This window comes from Scyliorhinus canicula, chromosome 9, assembly GCF_902713615.1.
Source record: "Scyliorhinus canicula chromosome 9, sScyCan1.1, whole genome shotgun sequence".
Taxonomy (NCBI): Eukaryota; Metazoa; Chordata; class Chondrichthyes; order Carcharhiniformes; family Scyliorhinidae; genus Scyliorhinus; species Scyliorhinus canicula.
Genome location: NC_052154.1, coordinates 77,557,567 through 77,583,809, shown reverse-complemented (window position 1 = coordinate 77,583,809; position 26,243 = coordinate 77,557,567). Strand labels below are relative to the sequence as shown.

At 52.8% G+C, this 26,243-nt stretch overlaps 1 protein-coding gene across 1 annotated transcript in view; it reads left to right on the top strand.

Moving 5' to 3' along the window:
* Window positions 1-26,243, top strand: part of LOC119971445 (mixed lineage kinase domain-like protein) — a 93,800-nt gene that overhangs the window by 32,168 nt on the left and 35,389 nt on the right. The window contains 3 exon segments of the mRNA XM_038806982.1: window positions 12,977-13,084; window positions 13,789-13,966; window positions 14,061-14,158. Of these exon segments, the coding sequence (XP_038662910.1) occupies window positions 12,977-13,084; window positions 13,789-13,966; window positions 14,061-14,158 (384 nt within the window).

Below are 26,243 nucleotides of genomic sequence, written 5' to 3'. Positions count from 1 at the left end.
CATGCGCGGGGGACATCTTCCGTGTGCCGACCCCGACTCAACATGGCGTCGGTGTTCAGGGGCCGGCCGCGCAAGAAAGTAGGCTCGAGGGGAGGGGGGGGGGGGGGGGGGGGGGGGGGGTGGGGGGGGGGGGGGGGGTGTGAGGCCGGCACGCCGATTGGTGGGCCCCGCAGATTCCAGCGGCCCACGGCCGGCGCCGCGCCAACTGTGCCGGTGCAAATGCCGCGATTCTCCGCACCTCGGAGAATCGCGCTCTGGTGTCGGGGCTCATGGCGCGGTTGCGGCGATTCTCCGGCCCAGCGCGGATCTCGGAGAATCGCAGCCCCTGGTTTCATTGGAACACCTCTATTTTTCAGCAAAACAGATCTCATAATTCAGATTTTTTTTATATAGCTTCCTCTTCTGCATCTGTTGCCTCTTTTGATATTTTCAGAAACACAATTTTACAGAACAGTTCCAACCTGCAGAAACATAGCTTTTATCTGAATTGATCTACACCCCCAGGGAATACATGGCTAAAAGAGAGGTAAAGGTTTTTATGATTACTTTTACAGCTATGGAAGAGGCCACTCTTCCTGGGGTTGTGGAAGTGGGGATGGTGGGGGCTGGGTTGACACTGAGGGGGATGGTACGACAGCGGAGCAGTGAATACTGGCTAACCTGCGATCCCTGAGCCAAGCCCACCCACAATGTCTGCCCATTCCCTACCCGCGTCCTTTCTGCAGCCAGCCCAGACCAGCCCACCCCTCACATCCTTTTGACAGAACACTGAGGCAGGTTGTAACATTGTGCACGGGTGTTTAATGTGAACAAATATATAAGGTTTGTGCCCTAGCCCCATCACTAAACTGTGCCCTGAACCCATGCCAACTTAACTGATGTCTACTTATCTGGCCTTACGGGCCCTAACACTACACCTAGGTGGATCCCCAGATGGTAGTCGGGAGTGGAGGCTGCCTACTGTGATATTCACCCTGCAACCTGGGTCCCCTTTGGCGGGTGTCTTCTGGGGCGACCGGGCCTGGATGGTCAGGTGTCCCAGAAGTTGAGCTGCTGCCCTGTTCTGCCCACCAGATGCAGCAATTCCAGGTGGCTCTGGAAAATGGCAGCCTGTGAAACGGCAACCCTGTCCTGGGCCTCGGCCACCTGCACGGATTTTGCCCCAGGCCTTGGACATGCCAAAATCCTCGACCCCAAGGCGTCCACCACTGACGCCACCCCTGTGTTGTTGGCCTGGGCGGCACACATGGCCGGCACCACTTCCTGCTCCTGCACGGATTGGACTCCTCCACGTATGCCTGCCAGTTCTGGATGCTCGCTAACAAGACCTCATGCAGTCCGTGGCTCTGCGACTGAATCTCCACAGTTGGTGGGACGGACCGTCCATTCCAGAAGCCCAAAACCCATCTGGGTGGCAGTTAGTCCATGGGGTCGGCCCGCCCTCTGACCGTCCTCTCTCTCGGGAGTTCCTTACCTCCACCTGATGTACCGGAGCATTTGTGTGGTGAGCACAAGATATGTCCCAGGAGCCTCTTCACTAAAGTACCCATCTGAGGTGAGTGTCTCTGGGATGGTGGAGGGTGTTGGAGACAGCTGTGATGGGAAATCAGTGCCACCCCCGCGCGCGAGCCGGGTGTCCTGGGTCTCAGGTTCATGGCTCCCATCCGTGTCAATGTCCTCGCCGTTGCTCGTCACACGGGCTCTGGTTCTGGTTGAAGCTGTGGCTAGGGGGCGAGAGATTCTAGATGGATCCACCCCATCACCAGCAGGTCCTGCAAGAAACAAAACTGGATGCATGATGACGTGATCATCAATTCACTCGGGACACGAGAGGAAGTAAACTGTGGCTTTAATAGACTTTCAACTGAGCCTGCCTGCGACCAGAAGAACTGAGGGCAGACTCACAAGACCTCAGCACTTTATACTTCTGGTAGTGGGAGGGGCCATGGGCGGAGCCAAGGGTGGAGCCCTGTACAAGCTCCTCATCTCCCCCTGTGGGCAGAGCCGCGCAACGGCTCACAGACGGAGCCCACAGGGACACAATGATACACAGTGTGAATTAAGCATTATATATTCACCACATTCACCGCCTGTAAAAAAAATCAAGTCTGGCGGGGGTGACGGGTCTACAGGTTAAGCCGGTCTGGTGGCTGAGTCGTCCGCTGGGATCGGCAGAGCACTGGGGTTGCAGCTGCTTCGGATGGCTGTGTGGTGACGGGCGGTGTGGACCTGAGGGTGGACTCCGGGGGTGGTTCGTTCAGAGCTTCGTTCCTGACTGGTGCAACGGGCGAAGGGGGGCGCAGGAAACCTGTAAGCGTAGGGGCGCAGGGCGTGGGGGGTCGGGTGGGGTGTAGTGTGAGGGGTACCTCGGCGGTGGTGGTGGTAGTGTTGGATCCTGCAAGCGCCAGGTCCCGGAGGGAAACGGTGTCCTGACGGCCGTCAGGGTATTCAATAAAGGCGTAGTGGGGGTTTGAATGAAGCAGTAGCACTCTCTCTACTAGCGGGTCTGTTTTATGTGTCCGGACCTGCTTCCGGAGCAGAACCGAGCCCGGGGTCCTCAACCAAGATGGGAGCGAAGCCCCCGTGGTTGTGCCCCTAGGAAAAACAAATAATCGTTCGTGAGGGGTCTGATTAGTGGCCGTACACAGGAGGGACCTAATTGCTTGGAGCGCGTCAGGGAGGACCTCCTGCCAGTGAGAGGTCGGGAGATTCCTGGACCGTAGGGTCAGTAGGACGGTCTTCCAGACTGACGCATTCTCCCTCTCCACCTGCCCGTTCCCCCTGGGGTTATAGCTGGTAGTCCTGCTCAAGGCGATGCCCTTGTCGAGCAGGTACTGACGCAGCTCGTCGCTCATAAAGGACGAACGCCTGTCGCTGTGGATGTAGCTGGGGAAGCCGAACAGGGTGAAGACACTGTGCAGGACTCTGATTACTGTATGGGAGGTCATATTGGGGCATGGGATAGCAAACGGAAAACGGGAGAATTCGTCTATGACGTTGAGGAAGTACACATTTCGATTGGTCGAGGGGAGGGGCCCTTTGAAATCAATGCTCAGGCGTTCAAAGGGCCGGAAAGCCTTTACCAGGTGGGCCTTGTCTGGTCTATAGAAGTGCGGTTTGCAATCCGCACAGATCGGGCAATTCCTGGTGATGGCTTTTACCTTCTCGGTGGAGAAAGGCAGATTGCGGGCTTTGATGTAGTGGGCGAGCCGGGTGACCCCCGGGTGGCAGAGGTCATTGTGGATAGCCTGTAATCGGTCGTCTTGCGCACTGGCGCTTGTGCCGCGGGACAGGGCATCTGGGGGCTCGTTGAGCTTCCCCAGCCGATATATGATGTCACAATTATAGGTGGAGAGTTCAATCCTCCAACTCAGGATTTTATCGTTTTTATTTTGCCCCGTTGCGAGTTGTCGAACATGAAGGCAACCGATCTCTGGTCGGTGATGAGGGTGAACCTCCTACCTGCAAGGTAGTGCCCATAGCTTCTTTTTCGACTGAGGAGTGTCGAAGTTCTGAAGGGGAGAGGGTTCGGGAGAAGAAAGCTACTGGTCTCCCTGCCTGGTTCAGAGTGGCAGCGAGAGTGACCTCTGAGGCGTCGCTCTCCACCTGAAATGGGACGGATTTATCCACCGCCCGCATGGCGGCTTTGGCGATGTCCTCCTTGATGCAGTTGAAGGCCTGGCGGGCCTCGGCTGACAGTGGGAAGAGTGTGGTCTTAAATAGTGGGTGGGCTTTGTCCGCATACTGGGGGACCCACTGGGCGTAATAGGAGAAAATTCCAAGGCACCTCTTGAGGGCCCTGGAACAATGAGGGAGAGGGAGTTGGTCCGGGTCAGGCCCAGGACTCCGTTTTCCATGACATAGCCGAGGATGGCTAGCCTGGTAGTGCGGTAAACGCATTTCTCCTTATTGTATGTGAGACTGAGTTTCTGGGCAGTTTGGAGAAATCAGTGGAGGTTGACGTCGTGGTTCTGCTGGTCATGGCCACAGATGGTGACGTTATCCAGATACGGAAACATGGCCCGCAGCCCGTATTGGTCCACCATTCGGGCCATTCCTCGTTGGAACGCCGTGACCCCATTCATGACGCCAAAGGGAACCCGGAGGAAATGGAAGAGGCGGGCCATCTGCCTCGAACGCCGTGTAGTGGCGGTCCTCCGGGCGGATTGGGAGCTGGTGGTAAGCAGACTTCAGATCCACCGTGGAGAATATGCGGTACTGGGCGATCTGGTTGACCATGTCTGCAATTCAGGGGAGGGGATACGCGTCGAGGTGCGTGAACCGGTTAATGGTCTGGCTGTAATCAACCACCATCCAGAACTTTTCCCCGGTCTTGACGACCACCACCTGAGCTCTCCAGGGGCTATTACTGGCCTCTATGACTCCCTCACGTAGGAGCCACTGGACTTCGGCTCTGATAAATACCCTGTCCTGCAGGCTATACCGCCTGCTGCGAGTGGTTACGGGTTTGCAGTTAGCGGTGAGGTTAGCAAAGAGTGGAGTGGGGTCGATTTTTAGAGTCGCTAAGCTGCATATAGTGAGAGGGGGTAGGGGTCCACCGAAGCAGAGTGTGAGGCTTCTAAGATTGCATTGAAAATTGAGCCCGAGTAGGAGGGGGGCGCAGAGGTCTGGGAGTACGTACAGCTGGAGGTTAGAGTAGCTGGCGCCTGTATTGTTAATGTCGCAACGGTGCGCCCTTGTATTTGAACCGAGTGCGAACTCGAGGCAAGGGAGATAGTTTGCCCTGCTGGGAAGATAGGGAGCGAACAGCGTCTTACCAGGTCTGGATGAACGAAGCTCTCGGTGCTCCCGGAGTCGAAGAGGTACGGTGTCTTGTATCCGTTGACCTGAACAGACATCATTGAGCTTCTGAGGTGCTTTGGCCGCGACTGGTCCAAAGTGACTGCGTTGAGTTGCGGGTAGTCGGTGGCTTGATCAGCAGTGCTGGAGTGGCCCCGTGATGACTGTCCGCGGATGTCATAGTCGTCGAGATGAACATCGGGTGATGGCCAAGATGGCGGCCCCCGTTGATCGCATGTGGCGGGTGATGAAGAAGATGGCGTCCAAGCTGGCCGCCCCTGTGGATCGCACGTGGCGGGCGGCGAGGAAGATGGCGCCCAAGATGGCAGCCCCCATGACTCGCACATGACTGGCCGCGTGGGGGAGGATTGCCAAGATGGCGACCCTCATGAGTCGCACGTGTCGGGCGGAGGCGGAGTCGGCAGACACGCTGCAACATTGCGGGTCTGCGGGCCTGCGAGTTGGGGGAAGCGATTGCTCTGAACAGCGGGAGAGTTAGAGGGTTTAGATTGAGACAAGCATACTTTAGCAAAATGTCCTTTTCGACCGCAGCTGCTGCAGGTCGCGTTGCGGGCCGGGCAGTTCTGCCGTGGGTGTTGGGGCTGACCGCAGAAATGGCACGATGGCGCGCCATAGTGGGCGGGTGGCCCGCGGCGCAGGCCTGGGGCAGTCTCTGGTCGGGAGTCCACGATGGGGTCGCGTGGTCAGCGGGGAACGAGTTCAAACTTTGAAACGCGACCTCCAGCGAGGTTGCTAGCGTTACAGTGTCCTCCAAGTTCTGGGCCCCTTTTTCGAGGAGTCGCTGGCGCACGTAGTTAGACCGGACACCTGCAATATACACATCACGGTCAGCGAGTTTCATATGCTGGGAGGCAGTTACGGCCTGAAAGTTACACTCCCATGCAAGAGCTTTTAGATCGCGCAGGTAGTCCTCTAGCGACTCTGCGGGGCACTGGCGGCGGGTAGTGAAAATATGCCATGCGTAAACTTCATTTACAGGCGCACGTATAGGTGGTCGAGTATAGCGAGGGCTTCGGTGTACGAGTCGGTACTATCGAGTTGCGTAGAGATGCGATGGCTCACCCATGCATGCAGGAGACTGAGTTTCTGCTCTTCAGTAGTAGCGGAGGTAGTCGACACAGCCAGGTAGCACCGAAGCCAGAGTAGAAAGATTTCCTTCACTTCTGCGTCTTGCGGGTCGAGTTCTAGTCAATCAGGTTTGAGGGCTGATTCCATGGTGGTTTTTTAAGTCTATTAAATTGACGTGACCATCAATTCACTCAAGACACGAGAGGAAGTAAACTGTGGCTTTAATAGACTTACAACTGAGCCTGCCTGCGACCAGAAGAACTGAGGGCAGACTCACAAGACCGCAGCACTTTATACTTCCGGTAGTGGGAGGGGCCATGGGCAGAGCCAAGGGTGGAGGCCTGTACAAGCTCCTCATCTCCCCCTGTGGGCAGAGCCGCGCAACGGCTCACAGACGGAGCCCACAGGGACACATGCTACATTGTGTGAATTAAGCATTATACATTCACCACACATGATTAAACCCGAGGGGGGGGGGGTGTGTGTGTGTGATACACATGTCATGGGGAACTGTAACTCAGCAGGGTCTCACTTCCTCGCCTGAAGCCAATCTCCACCCCGGGGATGGGGGGGGGGGGGGGGTCGGAAACGCATGATGTTAGATAGTCCGACGCATGTAGCCCAGGGGGTGGGTAGCTAATGGCTTCATTGGACAGGGCACCCAGCCATGGCGGCCAGTTTGGGTACTGGCATGTGGTGCAGGGTGGGTGTTCAGCCACCCTCTTGGTGTCGGGGTGGGGGGATGGGGTTATGGGTGTGTGGGATGGGAGTTGATACCAGGGGTACAGTGCTGCCTACTCACCCTGGCTGCCCTGAGGAGGACGTGCAGTTTCTTCCGACACTGCTGGCAGGCCTAGATCGTGTTGCCCGTGGCGTTTATGACCACTGCCACCTGCATGCAGGCACAGCGAAAGGTGGCGGATGCCAGCCTCCTTCCCGGACTGGGTCACACCATCGCCTGCCTGTCGTCCATGGCGTCCAACGGGGGTCTCAATCCCAGCGTCCGTAAAATGGGGTGCCGCTTCCCTTGCTGCCATCTTGTTGGCTGGGATGGTGTGTGTGGGGAGTGAAGTGTGTACATGTGGCTGCAGCTTGTCAGCCTCCTGAGTGTCAATCGCGAATCCAGCACCGGTTCTCATTGGAATCAGTTGTGTTCCACGTGGAGCCGGTGCCGGCCTCTCAATGGTCGCTGAATCGGTCCAGGTGCAGCGCCAGTTTTGCTGTTGTAGAACTCTGGGAATCCTGTCCCGGCATTAAATTAATCTCAGGAAAGGAGAATTTCGCCGGATATCTCTGTCCTGTGCACAAGCATGAGAGCATTACTTTATTAGCTACTCCGATCAGATTTTGTAATCGATCCTGATTAATCATGAGAAATGAACCTCAACAGTTTGACTGCCATGTTTGATAAATACTGTCTTACCATCACAACCTATTACATAACTTGGGACTTCACATTCACTATGACCCTCCCTATTATATTAAAATCTCTCTCCCGAATTAAATTCTCTTTTGGTTGGCCTTATGTGATGTGTCAGTGCTCTTTAAATCTTCTCCAAGACATGGGTCTTGATAAAAATCTATCTCCTTGCATTAAAATCTGCAGAAAAAGATGAACTAATTGTGGTACCTTCTCAAGCAGGTGGACTCTTGCACAGCTCAAAGGCAATTTTGGATTTCAGCCATAGACTAATTAACAGGGAATATACTTCCAACCATCAGGAGGAATTATTTGCATAAATTATCCAAGCCAGGGCAGTTGTCAACTTGAAGTCTATTTGGTCAGTTAAAGTTTTATGTAGTAATTCATCAATCATTGCATGATTCCTTTAAAAGAGTAAAGATTTTCAACTGCAGTATTCATGATGATGAATTTCATGTTTTCTCCCTTGTCTCGGAACAGTCAAATCCTCTTCATTATCAGTCTGGTGCTCTAGTCTGCTCCCTATATATTTCTCTGTGATTTTGTGAATAATCATCCTTGTGTCCTCACTAAGTATTATTGTGGAAAGACTAAATCTGGTAATCAGGTCTACAAAATGTATAATGAAAATGTTTCTGCCTTTATCCCAACCTGGACTATGGCTTCTATTTTGATCAAATCACAGGCCAGTGGAAGGCCTCAAATAGGATGTGGCAGCATCCTCCAATATATTTTTTACAGATTTCATACTTTTTCACTAATCCCTTATAGTAGGAGCATAGGAGCAGCAGTAAGCAATTTGGCATATTGAGCGCAGTCTGCACGTTCTCCCCGTGTCTGCGTGGGTTTCCTCCGGGTGCTCCGGTTTCCTCCCACAGTCCAAGATGCTCAGGTTAGGTGGATTGGCCATGATAAATTGCCCTTAGTGTCCAAAAAAAAGGTTAGGTGGGGTTACGGAGACAGGGTGGAGGTGTGGGCTTAGGTTAGGGTGCTCTTTCCAAGGGTTGGTGCAGACTCGATGGGCCGAATGGCCTCCTTCTGCGCTGTAAAAAATTTTTTTAATTCTATCAGCAGAGTTAAGTGGGTTTCTAAACTCACTTAACTCAGTAAGTCTGGGTCCCACCCACTGTGGCAGAATCCAGATGGCGACATCTTGCAAGATCTGGTTAGATCTCGTGAGGCGCAACGACCATCAGGAATCCCTGATAGCCTGCTCCTGGGATCTACCGGTCGTGTCCCACCCCAATTCCGGCTGGACACGGCTGGTAAATCGCACCCTGTACGTGATACAAATCCAGGAAATTCTTCAAACCTGAACCCGGCTAAGTACATGATTTGAGAGGTGATGTGAAGAGGAAAGTAAGACTGGCAAAGAGAGAATATGATAATAAAACAATATAAAAGGAAATCCCAAATTTGTCTACTGGCATTGTAAATTGTAAGTTGGTTGTTAAAAAGCGTGGTGGGTCCTATCAGGGACAAAGAAGGTGATATATGCTTAGAGGTATAAGGGAAGGCTAGCATTTTAATGAGTACTTTGTCTTGATATTACTAAATAAGAAGACACAAACAAAATATCGGTAGTGGAAGGAATGAAAATTGATACGCAAGATATACGGGAAAGGCTGACTGGGCTTGTTATGCTCAGGGTGGACAAGTCACCTTTCCAGTTGGCTTGCATTCCAGGTTGCTAAAGGGAGTGGAGGTAGAGATAATGGAAGAGTTTGACTGTGAGGAAAATTAAGAGTTTTAATATTTCGTCTTTGAAATATTATTGTCAAATTCTAGGAAACAAGCTTGCATGAGTGTGACTGCTTTAAGTGAATTGGAGATAGTAGACTGCAAAGGTCAAACATCAATAAAGGAGGTGTGAATGTTGTGTAAGAGTTTTCATCAGTACAGCAGAGCATTGTGTGGTAACATTACTGGAATTTGCAATTGATCAAAAATCTATGAGAACTGTTGCTATCGAAAAGAGGTTAGCTCGGAGTTTATTTCAGCCAGAATCTTTTAGCGTTTGAAACATTTGAAAAGTGTTGTTAACCATATAAAGGTGGTTCTCAGGTGTGAAGTATTGCTTTTTCTTTATTGTAGGAATTCTATGGTTCTGTGGAAATCTATAAATCAAAGGGTTGTTGCACCCGAGCTTCAGTTGAAAAACTGGAATTTTGTTTGTTAAGGGTTTGAAGCCCAGGCAATATCCCTGCGCCAGTAATTCTGGCTCATGAAAGAAAAGTTTCACAAGTCCGCCATTCAGGGGAGAGATGTGTGTGAATTCTTTTGACGCAATTTAATGGAAAGGTTTCCAAGTGTGCTTGTGAGCAGGAACTGCAGCAAGCTTTCCAATGCTTGCCCCGTGAGGCCGTCACCGCTATAAACCGTTAATTGGTCCACTTAACCAGGCCCCATGGGTCTCACACCACAAATGACTGTCCCGCCAGCTGATTCCCTGGAACCGCGCTCGCCTGCACCCTGCTAACAAGGGGGAGTAGCACTTTAAACCGCTCCTGCACAGCCAACCCCACACAGCTCACAGCCATGCAACGAAGAGACCAGCCCCACAATTCGGGGATGCTGAACAGGCCAGACTGTTGGACAAGGTAGAGGTCAGGCCGATGCCCTGTTCCCCTTGGGGTCTTGGAGGCGCAGCCACAGGGCAGCCAGTGCTGCCTGTGAGGAAGTGCAGCGGCTGTCAACACGGGGAGCGTCACCACGAGGATTGGCACCCAGTGCCGTAGGAAGGGTCAACGGCCTCCACCGGGCTGCATGAGTGGGTTGGCAGCACCCCTGCCCAGCACCGTTCCGTGCCCCAACCCACCCATGGTCCAGCAGCGCCGCTTTGCAGAACACCTTTGGTTCATCCGCAAGCAGAACCCAGACCTTCCTGTCATTTGCAATTCCAATTAATTATCCTGCTCTCAAGTCCACGTCTGTCCCTTGGCCTGCTGCAATGTTCCAGTGAAGCCCAGCACAAAACTGGAGGAACAGCACCTCATCTTCCAATTAGGCACGTTACAGCCTTCCAGACTTAACTTTGAGTTCAACAACTTCAGACTGTGAACTCCCTCCTCCACCTTCACCCCACTCTTATCTCTATCAATTTATTTTCATTTCTTCCAGTGATTCATTTTTCCATCACCCTTGTCACCCCCCTTTCCATCTTGTTTTTCCTTATGTTAAGGGCCAGGGTTTAGAGAACCCCAAAGTGCATCATGGAGTTCACCTGGCCCACAACTTTTAATAGATTGTGGTATGGGGGAGCACACGGCCCACTCTACAGGTGTGGTACAGCAGAAATGGAAAAGTATTTTTAAAGCAAACAATGTTTATTCTATGAACTCAGTTAACCTTTTTAAAACAAACAGTGAACATCTTAGCACCATTAATTCAAATACATCCCCCAAATAACTACAACACTAAGTAATTCTTTAAGCTTTCTTTTTAACATCCATACGACTTAAAACACCTTTTACCAGAAGCACATCAGGTTAAAGTCACTACTGTTAGAGTTTTAAATCACCAGGATCGATTTAGATTACAGAGCGAGCTTCATACACCTTCTGGCTGTGATTGCAGCTATCCAGCTCTGAAAATGAAACTAAAACACACCCTGCAGCAAACAGGCTGCTCAAAAACGAAAGTAAAAAGCTGACAGACAGCCCAGCTCCACCCACTCTCTGACATCACTGCAGTAATAAACACCCATTTCTTAAAGGTACTCTCACTACAGATGTTTGTATACACACCATTTATAAACACCCATTTCTTAAAGGTACTCTCACATGACACTTACCACCATCTCCGCTCCCTCCACCCCACTAGGGTCATCTGTCGCTGTTCCAGGTTGTCCTTTGACACACTGCTTACCTTTGTTCTGCTATTAACATATTCTGATCTTTTTGTGTGCCACTGTTAGCCACAATCACCACAATTTACATTCCCTTTGTCTTTTTGTCCACATCTTTGTCAATCTCTTCCTAGCCTCCACCTATCGCTGGCCGTCTATCTGCGCCAACCCCCCTCCCCCTTCACCGCCAACAACAGTATAACTCTCATCCTAATTCCAGTTCTCCCCAGCTCTGACAAAAGGTTATCCAGACTCGAAGCGTTAGCTCCGTTCTCTCTCCACAGATGCTGTCAACCCTTGAGATTTTCCAGCATTTTATGTTTTTGTACAAGTGGACATAGATAGGTTAAGGGAGTGGGCAAAGATTTGGCAAAGGGGAGTATAATGTCGGGAAATGGGAAATTGTCCATTTCGGAAGGAAGAACAAAAAAGAAGCATATAATCTGAATGCTGAGAGATTGAAGAGCTCTACGATGCAGAGGGATCTGGATGTCCTAAAGCACAAATCCCAAAAGGCTGGTATGCGAGTACAGCGGTAATTTGCAAAGCTAATAATACAGGTTGAGCGTCCCTTATCTGAAATTCCGAAAACCAAAAAATTCCAAAATCCGGACTTTCTTTCGAGCACCGACTTGGTGACGCGGGGTGGGAAATCCCACAAGGCTCCCGGGGCATGTGCAGTTCCTAACGATGCCACACCTGCGCAGTTCCCAACGCACGGCACACATGCCCAGTTCCCAATGCACGGTGCACATGCGCAGTTCTCAATGTGCACTGCAGATGCGCAGTACAATCCAAATCTGAAAAATTCCAAAATCCGATACACACTTGGCCCCAAGGATTTCAGATAAGGGATTTTCAACTTGTAAAATGTTCTTGTTTATTGTGAGGCAAATTGAATATAAGGCAGACAGATTATGCTTCAGTTGTACAGGACACTGGTGAGACCACATTTGGAGTACTGTGTACAGTTTTGGCCACCTTATGTAAAGAAGGATGTAAATGCTTATAAGTAGTTCAGAGAAAGTTTTCCTACATTAATACTAGGAATGGCCGAGTTGTCTTATGAGGAAAAGGTGGACAGGCCTGGCTTGTATCCATTAGAGTTTAGAAAGTGTCAGAAGTGACTTGATTGAAATATACAAGATCCTGAGGGGTCTTAACAGGATGAATGTGGGAGAGGATGTTTCCTCGTCTAGGAGAATCTAGAACTAGGAGTCACTGTTTAAAAATAAAGGGCCGCCCATTTAAAACAAAGACGAGAAGAAATGTCTTTCTCACAGTGGGTGAGTCTTTGGAACTTCCTTCCTCTGACAGGCAGCGCACGCAGAGTTTTGAACATCTTCCAGGCACAAGTAGAAAGATTCTTGATAAACAAGGGGGTGACAGGTTATCGGAAGATTACACCATGATCTTATTGAATTGCGGAGCAGGTCCAAAGAGCCAAGTGGCCCTAATTCTCCCCCTAACTTGTATGATCTATGTAAAAGAATGCCGGAATCCAAACATCCACTCCCTCTCTCTCCCCTGCTTTCTGTTTGAATGGAGCACTGAGTTTAAAATACAGATTCCCTCTCAATGAATTCAGTTGTTGTTGTAACCAGGCACCATTTTCATCTTTTTACAAATATGATGGAAGGCTTCTGGCACTTCTCGCTACCTCAAGTATAAGGTATGCCTTCTTTCCAGGGAAATGTGTCACTTGAAAGCCAAGGGAAATGAGATGCAGCTTTGCGTGTTCTCCATGTTCTGGCAAGAGAATGAAATGCAGCAGATTTGAACTTCTTAAGGGCTTTTGACTTCCTCTTATTTGACAGCATTGCATTCAATGGAGGAGAGGATCCAACAAGCAGTGGGGACTGTGAATGACAGCATGAAGGAAATGAAAATGGACTTGAAGGACATCAAACGCATAATTGAATCATGTGAGTGCAGTGGAGAGAAAGATTTTGCAATAGATTCACTGGCCAATAGCAGGAAAATGTAATTGGTGTTTATATCTGAGCTTTGGATACTGCTCCTCACAGAGTTTTCCATACCTCTGTAACTGCCCCTGGGAAAGCAGAGTGGTGTTTTGGACTGGATGCTGACTACAGTATTCATCTGGATGATGTGGGTTCATATCCGGCCTAGATTGATGGGAGGAAACTTTTTTCACTGTTGTGGCAATAATTAGTGATTTTGGGCAGCCACAATCAAATGGTCATGGGCACTAATTTATAGGTCAAAGGATGACTGATCTGGGAAATAGGAAGCTGTTTTTTTTTTAAATTTTCCAATCAAGGGGAAATTAGCAAAACCAATCCACCTATCTGCACAGCTTTGGGTTATGGGGAGAGACCCATGTAGACACGGGGAGAAAGTGCAAAATGCACACGGACTGTGATCCGGGGCCAGGATCGAACCCGGTTTCTCGGCACCATCAGGCACAGTGCTAATAACTGCCACCTTTGTGCCAGCCCCTTTGAGGCTTGGGGTTATGTTAAAATTATTGTTTGGGCAGAGTCGAGGGAGCAGTCCTCTGTATCTACCTAATCCTGACCTGGGGGGCCTGACTGAACTTTGCAAAACTACAACAAAACTAGTGTTTCCTTGCATTTACCCAGAAATATTCTTTCTATCCCTTAAGATAACGAGAAACATTCTGTCCACCCCGTGCAGGACATTGTGGAATTAAAACCAGAGGACATTGAAATGCAAAACAAACCTTTCCTTGAAACTGACTATTTTAAGTATTACAAGGGAACGTTGCATAAATTTCCCAGTGGCCATTAAACGCTTCGTTAACGTGGGGTTTCCAATGTGGAGTAAGTATGGATGACACACTCTGAACTCAGCTCATTGTCTTTCTGCCACATTTAAACAGGGAATCATGTTTTACCATTGTTCCTTCCCCTGCAGGGAAATTCGGAACATTTTTCGCAAAGAAGCTGAAACCATGAAGCACTTTGAATCACCAAACATCGTGCGTATTTATGGAATCTGTATTGATGAAAAGGGTAAGTTACTGCTCGGCATGAAGTTAATGGAAGAACAGAAAATAAAGAGTTGCATTTAGACAGAGCCCTGCATGCCCTTAGGACATACCAAAGCACTTTACAGCCAGTGAAGTACTTTTAAAATTGAAATACATTTACAACATCTATTTTATCCCTATTAATTGCTGCCTGTTTCCAACTGATCACGCATTACCCTGTTTGCCCAACAAGTTTGACCGTGAATGGGCAATGAGGTATTGGTTTGAAAGAATAGTTCTGAACTGGCCCAATGGCTTCATTGGTAAATGTGCTGGTCGATATGGGTACTGAACCATTCTGCAACTCTGCTGAGTTGGTGACTGATGCACTATCAATTACCACAAAGACGAGAGTAGTGGAATAATCGAGGCTTTATTGAGCAAGATGTTGTGCCTCTGTAGCTGGAACCAGAATGGCTGCAGCACAGAGAGCACACACATTTATACGCCGCCTACTGGGCGGAGCCAGAGGCAGGGGATTTACCCTTGTACTTCTAATATACGGGCAGTGCCGTAATACATGGAATATACTACTAGTGGTGACTACCACATTTACCCCATGTTAAAAAAACAGTCCGGCGGGGGGTGGTAGAAAATATTACAAGTTCAGTCTGTCGGGGGGCCTTGACCCTCCTCTGCGATCGCCTCCAATCCTGGTGGTGATGTGGGCGCCGACTTGGTCATCTGTGACTCCGGGAGTGTGTTGTCCTCATCTTCGTCGCCCCTGAGTGGAACCAGTGGGAGGACGGATCCCGCTGGGGTGGGGGCCTGCGGTGAGGTTCGCTGGAGGGAGGGTGAGTGGCGCAGGGTCGGAAAGAGTGCACGTGGGTGTGCCACGTAGGCGTACTGCGGGGTTAGCATGTGAGAGGTGGACTTTTCGACCAAGGGGTCCGACTCATGGGTTCGCACATACTTCCGAAAGAGGACGGGTCCAGGAAATGTCATCCATGTTGGAAGCGAGATCCCGGAGGTAGACTTCCTGGGGAAGACAAACACAAGTTCGTGAGGGGTCTAGTTAGTCGCGGTGCAGAGGAGCGATCGGATGAGTGGAGCACGTCGGGGAGGACCTCCTACCAGCGGGAGACTGGGAGATTTTTAGATCGCAGGGCCCGCAGGACGGCCTTCCAGACCGTCCCATTCCTCCTCACCACCTGCCCGTTTCCCCGGGGGTTGTAGCTGGTCGTCCTGCTCAAGGCGATGCCCTTGCTGAGCAGGAACTGACGGCAGCTCTTCGCTCATAAAAGAGGATCCCCGATCGCTGTGGATATAGGTGGGGAAACCGAACAGAGTGAAGATGCTGTGCAGGGCATTAGTTACCATGGCAGAGGTCATGTCGGGGCATGGGATGGCAAAAGGGAATCGGGAGTACTCATCAATTACGTTGAGGAAGTACACGTTGCAGTCGGTGGAGGGGAGTGGCCCTTGAAGTCCAACGGAGGCATTCAAAAGGGCGGGAGGCATTCACTAGGTGTGCTCGATCTGGCCGGTAGAAGTGTGGCTTGCACTCTGCGCAGACCTGGCAGTCTCTGGTGACGGTCCTCGACTCCTCAAAGGAGTAGGACAGGTTGCGGGCCTTGATGAAATGGAAGAGCCGGGTGACCCCTGGGTGGCAGAGGTCATAGTGGGAGAGCCCGGAGTCAGTCCACTTGTGCACTGGCACAATGTACCGCAGGATTGGGCATCAGGGGGCTGGTTGAGCTTCCCGGGCGATACAAATCTCGTAATTATAGGTGGAGAGCTTGATCCTCCACCTCAAGACCTTGTCATTTTTGATCTTGCCCGCTGCGTGTGTGAAACACGAAGGCAACCGACGTGGTCAGTGAGGAGAGTGAATCTCCTGCCGGCCAGGTAATACCTCCAATGTCTCACAGCTTCCACGATGGCTTGGGCCTCCTTTCAACAGAGGAGTGCCGAATTTCGGAGGCATGGAGGTGCGGAAAAAGAAGGCCCACAGCCTGTCCCCTGGTTGAGGGTGGCGGCCAGAGCTACGTCCGATGCATTGCTCTCCACCTGGCCTTGGCGATGTCTGCCTTGATGCAGTTGAAGGCCTGGCGGGCCTCAGCCGCCAGGGGAAAACTGTGGACTGAATGAGTGGGTGGGCCTTGTCTGCGTAATTAGGGACCCACTGAGCGTAATAGTAGAAAACCCAGGCATTGTTGCAGTGGGGAGAGGGAGTTCCATGAGGGGGCGCATGTGGTCGGGGTTGAGCCCTAGGACTCCCATTTTCCAAGGATGGCTAAGCGGTTGGTGCAGAACACGCATTTCTCCTTATTGGATGTGAGATTAAGGAGTTTGGCGGTCTGGAGAATTTTTGGAGGTTTGCGTCGTGGTCCTGCTGGATCGTGGCCACAGATGGTGACTTTATCTAGGTACGGGAAGGTGGCCCGCAGTCCGTACCGGTCCACCCATTCGGTCCATCTCTCGCTGGAAGGACCGAGACCCCATGGTGACGGCGAATGGGAACACCTAGGAAGTGATAGAGGCGGCTGTCTGCTTTAAACGCAGTGTATTGGCGGTCCTCCGGGCGGATGGGGCGCTGGTGGTAGACGGACTTTAAGTCCACTATGGAAAAGACTCGCTACTGCGCAATCTGATTGACCATGTCAGATATGCATGGGAGGGGGTACGCGTCGAGCTGCGTGTACCGATTGATGGTCTGACTGTAGTTGATGACCATCCTGTACTTCTCTCCCAGTCTTCACAACCCCCACTAGGGCTCTCCAGGGGTTGTTCCTGGCCTCGATGATCCCCACCTGCAGTAGCCGTTGGACCTCGGACCTGATGAAGGCCCTGTCCTGGGCACTGTACCGTCTGCTCCTGGTGGCGACGGGTTTGCAATCCAGGGTGAGGTTCGCAAACAGGGAGGGTGGGTCGACCTTAAGGGTCGTGAGGCCACAGACGGTGAGGGGGTAGGGGTCCGCCGAATTTTAAAGTTAGGCTTTGGAGACGGCACTGAAAATCCAGGCCAAAGATGTGCGGGTTAGGTGGATTGGCCATGCTAAATTGCCCGTAGTGTAAGGTTAATGGGGGGATTGTTGGGTTACGGGTTACATGGGTTTAAGTAGGGTGATCATTGCTCGGCACAACATCGAGGGCCGAAGGGCCTGTTCTGTGCTGTACTGTTCTATGTTAACAGGGCAGCGCAGAGGTGGGGAGGTGGGGAGGACGTAGAGCTGGAAGTTGCTGAACTCTATACCTTGAGGGTCGCGATGCCGTACCCCCGGATTTCCACAGAATGGGATCCGAAGGCCAGGGAGATTTCTGGGTGATGGGGTTGTACTGGGAGGGAGCAACGCCTTACCGTAGTGGGGTGGATGAAGCTCTCTATGCTCCTGGAGTCAAAAAGGCAGGTCGTCTTGTGCCCATCGATTTTCACCGTCTTCGTCACGGTCGCGAGGTTGCGGGGCCGGGACTGATCCAGGGTGATCAAGGTGAGCTTGCGGCAGATGCTGGGAGGCCCCAGGCTGGTCAGGGGTGGTGGAGGTAGCGGCGGGTGATGAATGGCCAGCGAGCAGGAGTCCTGAGACGCCGTCCAAAATGACTCAAAGATGGCGGCGCCCCACGGGCCGCACGTGGGGGGTGTAGAAATGCCGGGGCCTGGAAACAGCAGCGACCGATCGGGCCTGGGCAAACAGAAGCGAAGTATCCTTTCTTCCCACCCCATTGCAGGTTTGCGCTCCGCGCTGGGCAGCGCTGCCTGGAGTGTTTGTTTTGCCCGCAAAATGACACGTGGGCCCCCCAGGGTTGGCTGCTGGCCACGCGGCGCAGGCTTGCGGTGAGCTGGAGTCGGCAGCTGGTAGGGCCCACGATGCCCACGAGGGTGCCGCGTGGTCGGGGGCGTAGGACTAAACATTATGGGAGGTCACTTCTAACGAATTAGCGAGCTGCCTCGTTCCCACAAGATCAACGTACACCCTTCTAGTAGCCATTGGCAGACATACGCAGACCTCATGCCCGTGACGTACGCGTCTCCAATTAAAAGTTGTGCTGGACTGCCGAAACTGCCTGGCAGTCACAGTTCCTATCTAGGATGTGCAGGGCATGCCAGAAAATCGTCCCGAGACTCCCCGGGGAGTTGCTGTCTCGTGGCCAGGAGGTGCCTGACGTATACTTGATTCACCAGTCGACACGTAATGTCCCTTCAGGAGTTCCATCGCTTCGGAGTAGGTGGGCGTATCCCGGATGAGGGGAAAAATGTCGGCTCACCCGTGAATAGAGGATTTGGAGGTTCTGCGAGTCCAAGGGTTCCTCAGCAGCTGTTCCGAGGTAGCTTTCGAAGCAGGCTAGCCAGTGGTCAAAGGTGGACGTAGCATTGGCTGCTTGAGGGCTCAGCTGCAGGCAATCAGGCCTGATGCGGAGATCCATCGTTTAAAAATCTTTGCTCAATAAATTGATGCACTATCAATTACCACAAAGTCAAGAGTAGTGGAATAATCAATGCTTATTGTGCAAAGATGGAACCAGAATGGCTGCAGCACAGGAGAGCACACCATATTTATAGGCCGCCTACGGGTGGAAGGCCAGCAGGCATGGATTTACCCTTGTACCTTAATATACGGGCAGTGCCATAATACATCGGAATATACTACTAGTGGTGACTACCACAGTAACCTCAATACTGGCTTCAGTGTCCCGGGCTGGGAAGGAGGTTAGAAACTAGCCAAAGTTCCCATTCCGTTCCAATGACTTTAGCTGGAAGGTGTGTTTATTTCTGTGGGGGCGGTTTTCTGGCCATGTTGTGGCCCGCGCACATCCTGCTAAGCCTGGGGAATAGCAGGGGAGTCCCTAAACAGGGTTCGCACCTGGCGTAGAATAGAGCTTAATGCTCCTGGCCCGCTGCACCGGACGTAATCTGGTTAACCCCCTCAAAGGGCATGATTCCAATTACCATATTTAAATATGTTTTGTCAGTTTCAAGCCAGATTCTCCCGGCTCCCACCTGAACTAAGCAAATGTATTTTCTGTGCCAAGGCAGTAACCTGCCTTGGATACCACATGGATACCCCTGGGAGCGACACTGAACTCCACTGAACTCCAGTCTTTTCTTGGTCTTGCTAATTATTATGGCAAGTTTATCCCAAACCTCCCTATTGGTCCCTTTGCATGTGTTGTTGCGGAAAGACCACAATGATGCAGGGGAGCATCTCCAAATGAGGCATTTGCAGCCGTGAAGAGCCCCTGTCTTCTAAAACAACTCGTGACACACTATGACCCACAAGGCCCATGGTTTTGACTTGCAATCCTTCCCTATATGGCATTGGGGTGGTGCAGGCCCCATGACTGGGATTACGGCACAGAATGTACCATCGCATTTGCCTCGAGGACCTTGGCACACGCTGAGTGCCGGTATGCACAAATTAAGACAGCCTGGTGGTCATCTTTGGAATAGAAAAGATCAATAAATACGTTTGTGGACGGTCAGTTTACTATCATAACAGGATCGGGCCGTTGCTCGGCCTATTCCGGTAAGATAAGAGCATCCGCCTATTGTGTAGGCAAGGCTCCAGTGCTGGGCGGTCTAAAAGTACACTTTCCAATACCGTTCAGGACTTCGATTGCCCGTGAGGATGCCCTCAGCCATTTACCGTTGCCCACGGAAACCCGTCCCCACTGTGGCAGGTGAGATAATCGTGGCATTGAACGTTATGCCACCTTACTGATGATGGTGGCACAAATGCGCATATGGACACAGATGGGCCTGACGTTGGTTTAAGCTTCACCTTATGGCGACTTCCGGTTGCGACTATGCGGAGCTAAGCCGCACGTTCGGCAGCTCCCGCTTTAAAAGGACTTGTGGGCTCTTTTAAGGGCCCCAGATGGCGCTGATTCGACGATTCCCGGTGGATAAAGGGTCTGGAGCAAAACCCCCCGGGATTTATGGTTCGGAATCGAAGTGGGGCGAAGAGAAAACCGGCAGCAGCTCCCCTGGAAAAGCGGGGGAAGGTGGACAAATGGCGGCCGGTGGAGCCCTGAGGAGTGGAGGCAGTGGGCTGAGGAGCAGCAGGCGGCCCTTCTGCGCTATTCACGGAGCTGAAAGGGGAGTTGTTGGAATCCCTGAAGGTGACGACGAGTAAGCTGCTGGAGACCCAGACAACCCAGGTGCAGTGATACTTGAGTTGCAGCAGCAGGCCTCTGAGCGCGAGGAGGAGGTTTCGGCCCTCGTGGGGAAGGTGGAGATACACGATGCGCTTCATAAAAAGTGGCAAGATCGGTTCGAGGCGATGGAGCTTCGGTCACGGAGGAAGAACCTGCGGATCCTGGGCCTCAAGAGGGGCTGGATGGGGCGGACCTGCCAGCCTATGTGGCCGTGATGCTGAACTCGCTGGTGGGGGCAGGATCCTTCCATCTGCCCTGGAGCTGGAGGGGGCCCATAGAGTACTGGCCAGGCGGCCTAAGGCGAATGAACCCCCGCGGGCGGTGCTGGTGTGGTTCCATCGGTTCAGTGACCGGGAGTGTGTTCTCCGATGGGCCAAGAAGGTGAGGAGTAGTAAGTGGGAGAATTCGGTAGTGCGTATCTACCAGGACTGGAGTGCGGAGGTTGCCAAGCGGAGAGCCGGGTTTAACCGGACGAAGGCGGTGCTCCATGGAAAGCAGGTGAAGTTCGGCATGTTGCCGCCTGCGCGCCTGTGGGTCACCTACAAGGACCGGCATCACTACTTTGAGTCCCCGGAGGAAGCGTGGGTCTTTGTGCAGGCTGAAAAGCTGGACTCGAACTAGAGATTGGGGGGCTGTGGGAGTTTTTCTATTCTATTCATGTATCATTGTTTATGCTGTTGCTGGTTATTCTGTTTTTGTTTTTTCTCTCGCTTTGGACGATGTGGGTTATGGTTCTGTGTTCTAAGGGGGGTACTGGGATTTGTGGTTGATCTGTGTCTTTGTTTGTACGGAGTTGGTGGTTGGTTTGGGACTGCGGTTTGGGAGCTGCGTTGGTGGGGTGGGGCAGTGTGAAAGCGCGGGCTTTCTCTGGTTTCCGCGCTGCGGGGCGAGGGGGTGGAGCTGGTGGCAAGGGGCGTGGTTATTAGGACTGGTTTCCACCGTGAAGCAGTGCCAAGGAGCTGATACAGGGGAGGAGAGGGGACCTCATATCGGGAGGGGTCGGAGTTAGAGCGGGGAAGCTGCCGGGGTCAGCAGAAATCAGCTGGTTAACGGGAGTACAGTGGAGGAGAGTCGCAGCTAGGAAGGGTCCTAGCCTTGGGGGGGGGGATACTGGGTTGCTGCTGGATTGGCCAGGGAGGAGTTCGGGGGGGGTCGGGGTGAGGTTCTATCACCATGGGAAACGGGGCGAATGAGTGATGGCCGGGGCGAGCAGTCGACGGGGGAGGGGGGGCGGGTGCCCCCGATCCGGCTGATTAGGTGGAACGTGAGGGGGTGAATGGGCCGGTTAAGCGGGCCCAGGTGTTTTCGCATCTGAAGGGGCTGAAGGCGGACGTGGCCATGCTCCAGGAGAGCCACCTGAAGGTGGCGGACCAGGTCCGTCTGAGGAAGGGGTGGGTGGGGCAGGTTTCCACTCAGGGCTCGACTCGAAGACCGGGGGGTGGCGATCCGGGTGGGGAAGAGAGTGGCGTTTGAGGCGTCTGAGGTTGTGGCTGATAGTGGCGGCAGATATGTGATGGTGAGCGGTAAGCTGCAGGGGCGAGGGTGGTGTTGGTTACTGTGTACGCCCCAAATTGGATGATGCTGGTTTCATGAGGCGTATGTTGGGCCGCATTCCTGGCCTGGAGGTGGGGGCTTGATCATGGGGGGGGACTGCCAATACGGTGCTGGATCCCCTACTGGATCGTTCTCGTCAAGGACAGGGCAGGGAGGCCAGCGGCGGCCAAGGTATTGAGGGGGTTTATGGACCAGATGGGAGGAGTGGATCCCTGGAGGTTCGGGAGGCCGAGGGCTCGGGAGTACTCTTTTTTCTCCCAATGTGCACCGGGTTTATTCCCGCATTGATTTCTTTGTTTTGAGGCAGGGGACTGGTCCCGAGGGTGGAGGAGGCCGAATATTCGGCTATCGCGATTTCGGACCATGCTCCGCATTGGGTGGATCTGGAGATGGGGGAGGCGCGGGACCAGCGCCCGCTTTGGCGTCTGGACGTGGGGTTGTTGGCTGATGAGGAGGTGTGTAGGAGGGTTCGGGGATGTATCGAGAGGTACCTCGAGGTCAATGATACTGGGGAGGTCCAGGTGGGGATGGTGTGGGAGGCTCTGAAGGCAGTGATTGGGGGGAGCTGATCTCCATCCGAGCCCACAGGGAGAGGGGGGAGAGGAGGGAGAGGGAGAGACTGGTGGAGGAGCTGTTGAGTGTGGATAGGAGGTACGCGGAGGCCCCGGAGGAGGGATTGCTGGGGTAACGGCGTAGCTTGCAGGCCAAGTTTGATTTATTGACCACCAGAAAGGCGGAGATACAGTGGAGGAAGGCGCAGGGAGCGGTCTATGAGTATGGAGAGGAAGGGCGAGCAGGATGCTGGCGCACCAGCTACATAAGCGGGACGCGGCTAGGGAGATTGGTGGAGTGAAGGATAGAGATGGGAATGTGGTGCGGCAGGGGGCAGAGGTCAATGAGGTCTTCAGGGACTTTTATAGGGAACTGTACCGGTCGGAGCCGCCGGCGATGGGAGGGGGAATGGAGAGTTTTTTGGACAGGCTCCGATTTCCAAGGGTGCAGGAGGAGCAGGTGGAGGGACTGGGGGCGCCGATCAAGTTGGAGGAGCTGGTCAGTGGGATTGGCCACATGCAGTCGGGGAAGGCGCCGGGACCGGATGGGTTCCCGGTTGAATTTTATAAGAAATATGCGGACCTGCTGGGCCTCCTGTTGGTCAGGACCCTTAACGAGGCATGGGAGGGGGGTGTTCTGCCCACGACAATGTCTCGGGCACTAATCTCCCTGATCCTGAAGCGTGATAAGGACCCCTTGCAGTGCGGTTCATACAGGCCGATTTCACTGCTGAATGTAGGCGCCAAGTTGCTGGCGAAGATCTTGGCCACTAGAATAGAGGACTGTATGCCGGGGGTGATACATGAAGATCAGACGGGTTTTGTGAAGGGGAGGCAGCTGAACACTAACGTGGGAAGGCTGCTAAATGTGATAATGATGCCGGCAGCAGATGGAGAGGCGGAGATTGTGGTGGCATTGGATGCGGAGAAGGCCTTTGACAGGGTTGAGTGGGGGTACTTGTGGGAGGTGTTGGAGAGGTTCGGGTTTGGGGTGGGGTTTATTAAATGGGTGAGGTTGCTGTACGAGGCCCCGATGGCGAGTGTAGCGACAAATGGGAGGAGGTCCGAGTACTTCAGGCTCCACCATGGGACGAGGCAGGGGTGCCCCCTGTCCCCCTTGCTTTTTGCGCTGGAAATAGAGCCTCTTGCCATGGCTCTCAGGGAGTCGAGGAGGTGGAGGGGTTTGGTGCGGGGTGGGGAGGAGCACCGAGTGTCGCTGTATGCGGACGGCTTGCTGTTGTATGTAGCAGACCCGGTGGGGGGAATGCCGGAGGTGATGGAGATTCTTGCTGAGTTCGGGAGTTTCTCGGGCTACAAGTTGAACCTGGGCAAGAGTGAGCTGTTTGTCGTACACCCGGGAGATCAGGAGGAGGGGATTGGTAGGCTCCCGCTAAAGAGGGCAGTGAGGAGTTTTAGGTACCTGGGGGTTCAGGTGGCTAGGAGCTGGGGGACTCTGCACAAGCTCAATTTTACTAGGTTGGTGGAGCAGATGGAGGAGGAATTTAAAAGGTGGGACATGTTGTCGTGGCGGGTAGAGTACAGGTCCGTTAAAATGACGGTGCTCCCAAGGTTTTGTTTTTGTTTCAGTGCATCCCATTTTCATCCCGAGGGCCTTTTTAGGAGGGTGAACAGCAGCATTCTGGGATTTGTTGGGCACACAGGACTCCGAGGGTAAGGAGGGTCTTTTTGGAGCGGGGCAGGGATAGAGGGGGGCTGGCGCTGCCCAACCTCTCTGGGTACTATTGGGCGGCTAATGTCTTGATGGTATGCAAGTGGGTAATGGATGGGGAGGGGGCAGCATGGAAAAGGATGGAGATGGCGTCCTGCGGAGGCACGAGCCTGAAGGCACTGGTAACGGCTCCGTTGCCGCTCCCTCCAGCGAGGTACACCACGAGCCCGGTGGTGGCGGCCACCCTCAAAATTTGGGGGCAGTGGAGGCGACACAGGGGGAAAGTGGGGGGCTCGGTGGAGGCCCCGCTGCGGGGGAACCACCGGTTTGTCCCAGTGAACATGGATGGCGGGTTCCTGGGGTGGCACAGGGCGGGCATTAGGAAGTTGGGAGACCTGTTTACTGACGGGAGGTTCGCGAGCCTTGGTGAACTGGAGGAGAAGTTTGAGCTCCCCCCGGGAATATGTTCAGGCACCTTCAGGTCAAGGCGTTTGCTAGGCGACAGGTGGAGGGGTTCCCTTTGCTGCCCCCGCGGGGGGTAAGGGATAGGGTGCTTTCGGGGGTGTGGGTCGGGGATGGGAAGGTATCTGACATCTACCACGTAATGCAGGAGGTGGGGGAGGTGTCGGTAGAGGAGCTGAAGGCTAAGTGGGAGGTGGAACTGGGGGAGCAGATTGAGGAGGGGACATGGGCGGACGCCCTGGAGAGGGTGAACTCCTCCTCTTCATGTGCGAGGCTTAGTCTCATCCAGTTCAGGTGCTGCACCGGGCCACATGTCCGGATCTAGGATGAGTAGGTTCTTTGGGGGCGAAGACAGGTGCGTCAGGTGTTCGGGGAGTCCAGCGAACCATGCCCATATGTTCTGGGCATGCCGGCACTGAAGAGTTCTGGAAGGGGGTGGCGGGGACGGTGTCGAGGGTGGTGGGATCCAGGGTCAAGCCAGGCTGGGGACTCGCGATATTTGGGGTTGGGGTGGAGCCGAGAGTGTAGGAAGCGATAGAGGCCGATGTTTTGGCCTTTGCGTCCCTAGTAGCCCGGCGGAGGATCTTGCTGCAGTGGAAAGATGCGAGACCTCCGAGTGTGGAGGCCTGGATTAATGACATGGCGGGATTCATTCAGCTGGAGAGGGTCAAATTCGCCCTGAGGGGGTCAGTACAAGAGTTCTTTAGGACGTGGCAGCCTTTCCTCGACTTTCTGGCTCAACGATAAGGTACTAGATCAGCAGCAGCAGCAACCCGGGGGGGAGGGGGGGAAAGGGGGGGGGTTTGGGGGTTAGTGTTTAAGTTAATTTGCTTATTGTTAATTTATTCTGTTGTTTATTGGGGTTGGGGGGGTGGGGGGGTTTGTTATATGCGTTGTTACTGGTGCAGGGGGGTTGTTATTTTTATTATTGTTATTGTTATTATTGTTTTGTTGATATATATTTTTCAAAAAATTCCAATAAAAATTATTTTTCAAAAAAAGCTTCACCTTCTGTTACTGAACGGCGGTAGGGAAGAAGCTTTTCCTGAGTCCCTGCGACCTTTCGTTCAAAGGTTCTCCCAACTGAGTTTAGAGAATGGAGTGATTTTCTGGGATCCTTGGGTCGTTATTCCCCCTCAAGGACAGGGAGTCCTGTTACAAGACTTGCACACTAGCCATCCGGGCCTTCCAATAATGAAGTTTTTGGCCCAGAGCTAATTTTGGTGGCCAGGTATCGATGAGACATCGAGCGCATTGTAAAGAACTGCTCAATGTGCCAGGAGTTCCAAAGTCTTCCATCATCAGCTCCCCTCCACCCTTGGGAATGGCCGGGTCATCCATGGATTTGTCTCCACAGGATTTCGCTGGACCGTTGATGGGCTGCATGTTACTCATACTGGTGGGCACCCCATTCCGAGTGGATAGAGGTTTGCAAGTTGTCTACCACAACATCCAGGACCACCATTGAGAAGCTCCAGGGTTGTTTTAATACACATGGACTGCCGGTGGTGCTGGTGACAGATAATGGCACTCCTTTTACCAGAGAGGAGTTTTCTATTTTTATGCAGCATACTGGCATTCACCACATTCTCACTGCACCATTATATCCTTCATCTAATGGGCTAGCTTAGTGGGCCGGGGTTTTGGAGATGGTGCAATGTGGCTCCGGGCATGGTGCTGGACCAGACAGGCCCGGTCTCCTACAGGGTCCGAGTCCAGGGAAAGACGCTTAAGAA